The 10,995-nt window shown below is 40.8% G+C and overlaps 1 protein-coding gene across 3 annotated transcripts in view; it reads right to left on the bottom strand.

The window, feature by feature from the left end:
• Positions 1-196: 196 nt before the first annotated feature.
• The window catches only part of LOC135115760 (protein-tyrosine sulfotransferase-like), a 40,908-nt gene continuing 30,109 nt past the window's right edge, over positions 197-10,995 (bottom strand). For all 3 annotated transcript variants that reach the window (XM_064032746.1, XM_064032745.1, XM_064032744.1), the window contains exons 2-6: positions 10,926-10,995; positions 10,565-10,804; positions 8,016-8,210; positions 6,919-7,172; positions 197-6,051 (exon numbers count right to left, since the gene is read on the bottom strand). The exon at positions 10,926-10,995 is cut by the window's right edge and continues 62 nt beyond it. In XM_064032746.1, coding sequence (XP_063888816.1) covers positions 5,769-6,051; positions 6,919-7,172; positions 8,016-8,210; positions 10,565-10,804; positions 10,926-10,995 — 1,042 coding nt within the window. In that variant the 3' untranslated portion in view covers positions 197-5,768. The remainder of the gene's footprint in view (positions 6,052-6,918; positions 7,173-8,015; positions 8,211-10,564; positions 10,805-10,925) is intronic.

Raw genomic sequence — 10,995 nt, 5'->3', positions numbered from 1 at the left:
TCATCCACTTGTTTCCTCCTTATCATCATGACTTGGTTTCTGTGTTTCCTCTCTCTCTCTCTCACATGCACCACCAATTGACCCTGCTGATGTGTTACCTTCACCAATCAGTGACTCCCTCCCTTCCCTCCAATGCCTCCCAGGGTCACCTCACCCCCTCAGCCCCAAGGTGATAATGACTCTTATACACTGGTAATTATAATTGATGTACTATGTATTTGGGACACTTCACAATTTTGAGGGAAAGAATATATAGTAGTGTATATTATAAAGATGTAAATTCCTTTTGAGTACAGTTCCAAAGAAAATGTTCAGTGGGTAACATACATTATCACATTCATTCACATATCAGGGAAATTTTCTGTGGTAGGTGCAAGATGAACATTTGCAAACATTCTCATTAGCTTTTGAACATTGTAAAGTTGAGTTTTTGTCATTTGCAAACAAACACTCACGTGAAGTTGAACATTGCAAACATCCTAATGAGGCTTTAATTAAACATTGGAAACAAAATCACATGAAGTTTTGAACAGTGCAAACAAAATTACATTAAGTTTTGAATAGAATCACATGAAGTTTTGAACAGTCCAAACAGAATCACGAAGTTTGGAACAGTGCAAACAGAATCATATGAAGTTTTGAATACTGCTAACAGAATCACATGAATTTTTGAGCAGTGCAAACAGAATCACAGCAAGTTTTGAACTGTGCAAACAGAATCACAAGAAGTTTTGGATACTGCAAATATCTTTGTAAAGTTTTGAAGTTTTGAACAGTGCAAAGAAAATTGTGTAATGTTTCAAACAGAGCAAACACCCTTGTAAAGTTTTGAAGTTTTAAACAGTGCAAACAAAATCACGTGAAGTTTTGAACATTGCAAGCATTCCTGTTAAGTTCTGAACACTGCAAATGTTAATCTTAGCACCAAGTAACATTCAAAGCCCAGTACAGTACAGTTCCTTGCATCATGAGAAGTGTTGATAATGGCAGACATCCAGGTATTCCACCAACACCACATCACACACTCACAACTAATCTCTTATGAAGGTGATAAATATGAAGTGGGGAGCTGAAGATGTCAGAATAGTTAACAAACATGACGTCACTGAGCAGCAGCACCAGAACCTCTACATACATACACACACACACAGGAGGAGGAGGAGGAGGAGGAAGAAAAGGGAGGATCAAGAGAGAAACAGGCTGGAAAAGACAGGTGTGGCTGGGCTTTGAATTGCTGGCCTCAAAGAAAACATGGAGGTACCAAGGGATTTCACAGAGGAATGTTAGCCTTCCCCTCATGTCCCTGTGTCCCTAAGGATGCCACCACAAGTCAGGATGCCAAGGAGTTTTACAGAGAGGTACCAGCTTGTGTCCTTAAGAATGCCATCACAAATCTGGGTGTCAAGGGACTTTAAAGAGGGATGCCAGTCTTCCCCTCATGTCCCCATGTCCCTTAAGGTGCCACCACTACACTCAGTCCCTGCATTCCAAGGTCTGAGCAGAAGCACGACTTGCTGAGTACACACAAAGGAAAACATGAAGCGGGACATTCTGCGTCACATCAAGCTATACACCGATGTTTTTTCACTTAGACGATTTACGTACACTCTAAAAATTGACTTAGTCTTAAACTTATTGAGCTAAATGTTTTAATAAGCCTTTTTTCCCTGTATGATAAATGCACTGCTACACATCATTCATTGCACTGGACAGCTGGTGGAGTTTAGAAGCCCTTCACTCATTATGAAAAGTAATAAAAGTACAGTATCAAGGAACCCAACATCATTTGAAGCAACTTAACAAGACAGGTTGTGCTAGTATCATCACCACAAGGCTGGTGTTGGTCACACAACCACACTCACATACACACCTCCACACCTCCCTCTCCCTTCTTACAAACTAATGAATATCCATCACTCCTCCCACAAAACATATGCAAACCTTCCACTACACTACAGAGATATACAAACAGGTGACAGCTCTTTAAAAACCCTTTCTGTAAAATATAGGTACACTTCACTAGGAGTTAATTCCCAACTATAATTACTTGAAGATCCACCCAATTTATGCATGTATATCAGGAATGAGATAAATGTGTTACTGCACTGTATTATGTCAATTTAAAGTCTGATCTGGAAGAAAAGGAAGAAGAATGAGTATGATTATCAGGTGAAGAACCAATAAGAGAACTGAGTACTGAAATCCTAAAGAAAAAAATAGATGATATGAAGAGTTCAGAAGTAAAAGGAAAATTGCATAAATACAAAAAGAAAAAAAGCTTAAGATGACAGTTGGAATTATGAAAGGAAAGAATATAAAATACCAAGTGATATCCGTCATTGTGAAAGAAGCTACCATGAGAAAAAAGTAAGAAATGAAAATAACAATCATGATAAAAATACCAGCGTCCTGCACAGCACCAGCGGGCAGGCCAGGACACGGCAAAGCACCTCGAGTGTCCCACATGGGTCATGGAGGTTACCTGAAGGCTTGGCTCTTTAAATGCGACCTTCTTCTTTATTTTTTAGTTAAGACATTTTCTGAGTCCTGTTCTGTCCCTCATCTCCTGCCACTCAGTGCCTGGAGCTGCCACTCAGGCCCTCCAGTGCCTCCTGTCTCATCCCAAGTGGGTGCTTCTTCATTTCCAGAGATGAACATAAATATAATTTTTGACATCTCTTTTCTAACTAAAACAAGACAATCCTCATGATGAGATGAACTATAAAAAATATAAAACACAGAAAATATATTTAAGACTGATTTGTCAAATATCACTATGTATAATAATGATGAACAATATTTTTTGCTATTTTCTAAAATATTTAATATATTTTCAAAGCAACCTATACTATATTACATACTAAATATAATGAAAAATACATATAATACATATAATAACAGAAGTACACAATATTATTGCTGCCTCCAGTTTCTTCTATTTCAGTATACCCGGGGTAATCTAAATCATCCTTTTTACTGAGGCCACAAAAAGAGCCAGTTTGAGGTGGTGCTGGACAGAGGACAGAGTGCCCAGAGCTGTGTGATGCCAGTCCTGCTTACTAGCAGCTACCATCTGGCAAAGGTTGCAGCTGACCAACAGCACACACACCATCACTCTATCAGAGGAACACAACTCACTATGCATGGCAGAGAGAAGGGAAGAAAAGCTGGGCCAGTGTCTTCAAGACACTCAACATGACTTAACTCATCTCTGTAACTCTGAGCCTCAGTTATCAAGGGCCAGCCGATATGGATGAAGCAGACACCACCACTCACTCCTCTTTGCCATTTTCTTAAATATGGAATGTATATTTGTAGAGCTGATGCACTCATTCATTCAGCAATATGGCAGAAAAATCTCTTCATTAGACGCCTTATAATTTGAACTGTACTGCAATCTGTGCTTTTGAGATTGGATGGCAAAAACTCCAAAAATTTAAACCAGGCAGATTGTACATTGGTTGAGGAGAGTACTAAAGGGGCACCACCTGAGTAATTCTTACCTGCTTTTTCTGATTCAGACATTTCTCAGGTGGTGTATATATCTCCCTGCACATTCACCTTTGGCTATGCATGCCACACTCTTAAGCAGCTAAACAGGTATGTTCTAAAAGGCCACTTCTGATGATTTCTGATTGCGAGCTCTGTGGCATTTGTTCTGCCACACCATTATTGCTACCATTATTTGAAAATGCTAATAATTAAGCAAAGTGATGAATGCTCTAAAGAGATCACTTATAATGACTTCTGGTTGTGAATTTGTGCCATTACTTTATTATTTCATTAGTCAACTACAATGAAAAACTGAGAATGAATACAGTAAGTGTGATGACACCCATAAAGTTTAAAAAATAAACCTTGTAGTAATCGGGTGATGACATCTACATAAGGTTAAAATATAAATATGGATTTCAGGAAGTAGACAGAGAAGCACCAATGTGAGTTTGTTGCATGAGATGCCTGATGAAGTGCAGGTCTCCAGCTGTTGTGCTCTTAATGTCACTTGGACCCTGGCACAGACATGCAGTGGTGAACCGTGTTAGTGTTGGATTGCTAAATATGGATAGTTCTACATGCATTGCATATAAATTGACGTTTGTAATGATTAATATTCGCTGGAATAAGATGGATGTAAATGATACCTATAACAGAACTCTTATTTTGCATGCGCATGTGCACGCGTGTGTGTGTCTGTGTGTTTTAAGTATTGGGTAACCTGAAATAGTAAGCTTTGGCTGGTAAAACTATCTAGTTCAGTCTGGTCTATTCTGAGCCTCCGACAACATGATACTGGGAGTGAATCAGACCTTACTCACTTGCCAACTTATTCCTTAGCTGTGTATGCTTGAGTTTATAGAGATCATTTCCAATTCATCTTGTTTTCTTTACACTCTCAGAATTCATATGTTTTAGAGATCTTTGAATACCTAAATAGTATACATATCAGATCTTTGCATTGCCAGATCTATCCACTTCTCTCATCTTTCTGTATGTGTGGTGTGCATGTGTGGTGACGTGGTGTTAGTGGTGGAAATTTTTATGTGATGTAGTGTGTGTGGTGGAGTGTGTTTTGCTTGTGATCTATGAAGTGTACTGTAGGGTGATGGTCTGGCTGGAAGGATGCGGTGATGTGGTGTTGGATGGTGTAGCTTGAGGAATGTTAGTGCTACAGTGTGGTGTGGTGCTAAGAAATGAGGAACGGTGTAGTGAGGCGTGGCATGCTAGGAATAGAGGAGGGAATGGACTGGTGGTGTGGTTTGGCTGTGGAGGTGCAGTGGTGTGGTGTGGAACAGCTGTGTGGAGGGCTACTGTAGTGTAATACTGTTATGCTGTAGAGTAACTAAGTACTTTGGCATTATGAGGGAAACAAAAGGAAAAACCTTGTACACCATTACCACCAATACCATATCTACCATAACTAAACCCATACCTGCCCACATATCTTACCAAAGCTGCTACACCACCTACCACTAATACATACTACAGCTATCCAGTCTACCTAACACTATGACTTCACTGCCCACCACTACTGTTAATGCCTGTCACTGTCATGAATAACACTTTGATATTGACTCCTTCAGTTCATGGCACGATAGAGAGGTCATGCAATGTTGCCTTACATCTATAGAAGTCTCCCAATGCCACTTGATACCACAGCTTCACATCACACCTTCACACACAAGTTACCTCACACACACCTGCCCTGGATTCTTTACCAGCTCATCTGAAATAAATATAACCGTTCTATAAGTAATGCCGGATCACTCCTTTATCACGCAAGCGGCCAAGAGAAGAGATAACAAAACATATGATTGCTTCACTCCATTCACTGGTGTTCAGAGAAGAGCTCAGGGATGAGGGTTTGCAAGGGAGGTAAGTTTCTTTCAGTTCCACTCACAACATGATACAGAAAACACAACTTCCTGCAGTGGTCATTCACAGTGCACAGTGGGAGTGAACTCACATCTGAAGAGAGAGAGAGAGTAAGTCCTATCTTGTCCTCAAAGAAAATCCACAACTGGAATAGACTACAAGTCTTTTTCTTATCCTGAACATAACCCAATAAGGGAAGAAAGAGTCAAACACAGGGATAAGAAGGGAGCTTGTAATATCAGGAGCATTTTTTGCTTTAAAAAGCTCAAGGTGTTTTAAAAAGCTCCTCGTCCCAGTTCCTCGTGGTGATGTCAATGTCCACACACAGCAACCCCATGCAGTGATTGGAGCCTTGGGGGTGGCTGGGGAGGAATGCAAGGCTTGGAGGGCCTCAATCATGTGTTGTCGGCCTTCCTGTTTTTGGAGTAGCTGCGCACGGCCTCTGCTTTGTTCTCCCACTTGCTCTGTTCCTTCTGTATCCTCTTGGTGTTGTTAGCCACCAGCGCATCTGCCTGGCCATAGTTAGGGGGATTCCCATAAGGGTCATAGCCCAGGGTGGCCAGCATGGGGGCAATGTTGGCCATGTCCTCCACCACATCCTTGGGAATCTGGCCCACCCACCTGGTGAGGGCGTCCAGATTCACTGGCTTGATGACCTGGTCACTGGAGCGCTCCACCCTGTGGGAGGGAGAGTTAATAATTTCCTTGTCTGGTTCTGCCATTGCAATATAAAAATCTTCATAACTTTCAGTTTATCCTGTGTTCAAGTTGCACACCATTTCTAACTAATAATGGGGGAGACAAAATCATCCACATGATACCCAGGTACCCTAACTTTGCAACTAGCAAAATGAAGCAATATAAGATGACATGAAACTCAAAGGCTGCAGCTGGCCACCAGTAGGCTAAACAGCTAAACATAACACAAAGACAGGTTACAGACACACACTGCCCTTAAAGAAAACAAATATATATATATATATATATATATATATATATATATATATATATATATATATATATATATATATATATATATATATATATATATATATATATATATATATATATATATATATATATATATATATATATATATATATATATACTCGTATATATATATATATATATATATATATATATATATATATATATATATATATATATATATATATATATATATATATATATATATATATATATATATATATATATATATATATATATATATATATATATATATATATATATATATATATATATATATATATATATATATATATATATATATATATATATATATATATATATATATATATATATATATATATATATATATATATATATAAACTGTCTACCATAACTAATTAAGGACAAGACATCTTATAGCCCAAAAATGCTAGATGTGAAAAAAATCAGTAAGATTAAAGATTTCAAGCTAATTAGCAAGAAGAGGTGCAGGGACAGGAGGTGTGGGAGGCCTGAGGAACACTCCAGACAGATCACCTTGCCACAGCTGAGAGTGACAGCAAGGTAAACACTCACTTGGACAAAGAGACACCACCAGGCTTGTTGATGTGTTCCTCATGGTGCAGCACTGCATCATCCCATGCAATCTCCAGGAAGTTCAGGATTTTTCTCATCCACTCCTGTGGGTGAAGCACCAGCTGCTCATAGTACACCGGCAGACACCTGGAGTTGCCCAGCTCCTCGCACTGAGTGTTCATGGTTTGCACAGCACTGTTCCACCGTTGCAGGCACTGCTTGTACGAGGACAGGTCAAACCCGGTGATGGTCACCTGCAGGAGAGGAAAGAAGAGACTCAGTACCTGTTTCACATCACCACCACCGCCATTCCTTGCCATGCAGTGGACAGCAGAATGGCAAACAAGTTACATGATTTACAGGTTACCTATATGAAAGGGAAATATGTATTCACCATCTGCTCCACTGTCTAGTCATTCCTGGGTAGCAATGACAGTCACAGAGTGACTGAGTCTCAAGGTTATGCAAAGACCAAGGTTGCTGTGATCATGGACAACATATTTTCTAACATCAATCCAAAGACTAAGGTTACTGCCATCACAAGGAACACAACCATTTATGCCCAGTCCAAGAAGGAAGGGGTCGTGATGTGAAAGCAGTCCTCACCTTAACCTCATGTCACACAATGGGATGGGTGAGGATGCAGAATTAAGAGATAAAAAAAGAAAAGTTGACAGTCACCTTAACCCTGTTACAAATACTAAACTGATCACAAGCACAAACTTGACACCAAAGTTTTTATGGCAAGATAACTTACAACCTGTCTCTTCTTGTTCTATGTTCTGAGAGAGAGAGAGAGAGAGAGAGAGAGAGAGAGAGAGAGAGAGAGAGAGAGAGAGAGAGAGAGAGAGAGAGAGAGAGAGAGAGAGAGAGAGAGAGAGAGAGAGAGAGAGAGGAGAGAGAGAGAGAGAGAGAGAGAGAGAGAGAGAGAGAGGAGGAGAGAGAGAGAAGAGAGAGAGAGAGAGAGAGAGAGAGAGAGAGAGAGAGAGAGAGAGAGAGAGAGAGAGAGAGAGGGGCAAGAAATCATTACTGGGCCTTATTACGCCAATACAAGTAACACCAGCCAGCAGTGCATCACAAGACGAGTGGACGGTCACCTTGCGAGATATGATGGAGTGCACTGTCGCCCTCCCGTCGCGTATCATGAAGATAAACTTGGCTTTGGGGAACAGTTTGGAGAGGTAGCTGGCGGATTTGAGAGTGAAGGGGTCCTTGTTGCAGAGACGAGCAGCAGGCTGGCCATGGTTCACCACCACGTCCAGGATGAAGGAAGATATTGCCTCATCCAGCACCTGCAGCACACCAAGATGAGTCAATAGAAGCAAAGACTTAGAGGAAAAGGTGATTAGAATTAGCAAGGATGGAAGAGAATAAGAAGGATAGGAATGAGTTATCAGTTATGGCCATCTAGCACCTGCAACACACAAAGACAATTCAATAGAAGCAAAGACTGAGAGGAAAAAAATTATTAGAGTTAGCAAGGATGGAAGAGAACGACATGGATAAGTTGAGTTATTCATTATGACTATCTTGTAATGTTAATTTCAAGAACAAGAGTCAGATACAAATAATATATGTAAACAAAAAGATAGATAAATAGATATACAGATAGTTATGTACATGAGTCAATTATTACTACTATTAATCACCACCACTACAACTATCACATATACTAACCTGACTGACCTACGGTAACCTAATGAAAATGTACTGCCAACCAACACCACCACTACTACCACTGCCGGCAAAGCTTAACACCTACCAACACTACACCACAAACAGTATACTCATTACAACACCAGCACCAAACAAATGATGGATCCTTCTCCACTGAAAATTGGAGGGAGAACACAGTGTTGCCATGAAATTCAGCAAGCACCAGCAGCAGCATTTGAAATTGAATGGAAAATGTGGAGAAACAGAAAGTGAAAAGGATATAATCATCACAAAGCTTCCTCCTGCACAATTACACTCAAGTGGGAAGGAAAGGGTGCGTGTAATTGATAAGATAAATTAACTTGGTGTAATTAGCAAGAGGAATCAAGGGGACAGGAAAAGGAATGAGCTGAAAGACAAAACTAATTATGGACAAACAGCAGAGTGGTGAAAACAAGAGACAACAGAAATGCATAAATTAAACACCAGTGCTTAAATGCAAGATAAATGAGAGAGAGAGAGAGAGAGAGAGAGAGAGAGAGAGAGAGAGAGAGAGAGAGAGAGAGAGAGAGAGAGAGAGAGAGAGAGAGAGAGAGAGAGAGAGAGAGAGAGAGAGAGAGAGAGAGAGAGAGAGAGAGAGAATTTACTTTGATGTTTATTTTTCAGGTAATTTCAAGCAGCCAGCCACAACACACCTCTATTTGCTACTGTGTATACAACTCATCTTTACATCCTCCAGTCTCTCTCTCTCTCTCTCTCTCTCTCTGCAGATGGGAATGATTAGCTGCACCACAAAGGGACTGCCATGAATGCCCACTTTTTTTTTTTTTTTTTTTCCATTGCTTCCCTTATGTTCTTGTCTTTCAACTCCACACTTCCCTGAGCAACTGTCCTCCTCCCCTGCCCATCACACTCACACATCACACCTGTTCACTCTCACTCACTCTCCAGATATGATTAAATTACTGTTGCCTTAGTCTCTTCCCTGTCAGCCCTCACCTCTCCCTTACTGTAAAATTAATTCCCTTTTTTTTACTCTTGCTAAAATGTTGCTTTATTTCAGCTTGTTTCTCCTCTTGCATGTTTTATTAATCTCATTTATTAGTACTAGCCCTTTGTTACTTCACCCAGCCAAGTAACTAGTTTATTTTTTACATCCTTAACCTAATCTAACCTAACTTCATTCATTCAAAGCCCAAGTAACCAAATGACTTCACCCACCCCTAACCTAGCCTAATGTAACCTCATTTAACCAATGCTAACCTCACCCAATCAGTAAGCAATTAATTTTACACACGCCCTAATGTAACCAATTAATTTAACCTCACCTACCCCTAACCTAATCCCTCCTCACCCACCCCTCACCTAGCCCACTGTATTACCTTGCTTTATTCTTTTATATTGCATTTCTCGTCATATTTTTTTCTTGTTTATGTATTGCATTATACAGTAAAATCCCTCTTATCCGGCATCAACGGGACCGCCGATATGCCGGATACTTGAATATAAGTGAAATTATGTCCACAATCACCATCCTACACTCACGCATCTTACCATAACAAAGATCAGCTGATCTGATCAGCTGCTTAAGTGTAAGCACAACACGCTTCCTCTTTTCTACAACTTTAGGCATGATGAAGGCGTCAAGCGATAAACAGTGCACACGCGGGACTGAGTCACTGAGTAAACACAGTGCAGTGGGCCGCAGGTGACGCGAAGCAGTGCGCTCTGGTGGCGAGGGGACAAAGTATGCCTCGCGCGGGAATTTTAATCGATTTTATGAGTACACATTGATTTTTTACTGATTTTAAGGCTCGGGGAAAAATGTGCCGGATACTTGAAGCTGCCGGATACTCGAATGCCGGATGAGAGGGATTTTACTGTACTTTATTGTGTATTCATGTAGTATCCTTCTTTACTAACCTTGCATTTGCTTCATAAAGGTAACAAGGACGTAACAATAATAGTGATGAATATATAACAGGCTCACCTCATCAGTTACGCCAGCCTCCTGCAGCCTGACAGACTCCTTGGCAGATCGCTTCCATTGCTGGCGCATCTGCAGTATCCTGGGCACCACGCGCGTCTCCTCCCCGCAGCGTACGTCGGGGTGAGCGTCCAGCATGGCGCGGATCAGTGTGGTGCCGGAGCGTGGCATGCCGCCGATAAAGATCATGGGCTCATTCCGGTCATAATTGTGGAGGGCGCCGCTACTGTCCGCCGCCACGTGCTAGGAGGCAAGGGACGGGATGTTAAAATATAAACACAAGGAAATGAGGCAAATTTAAAGAAGCCATCAGGCCTTTACGTGACATTTCCAGCATGAGATATTTACACACACGCCTATTCACCTGTCTGTGGGCGCGGTGAGGGGCGGGCTCGCATGTATAATGGCCGCGGTACAGCAGCAGCAGCACCAGC

Source organism: Scylla paramamosain, chromosome 29, assembly GCF_035594125.1.
Source record: "Scylla paramamosain isolate STU-SP2022 chromosome 29, ASM3559412v1, whole genome shotgun sequence".
In the NCBI taxonomy this organism is placed as follows: Eukaryota; Metazoa; Arthropoda; class Malacostraca; order Decapoda; family Portunidae; genus Scylla; species Scylla paramamosain.
This window is presented reverse-complemented; position numbering and strand designations above follow the sequence as displayed.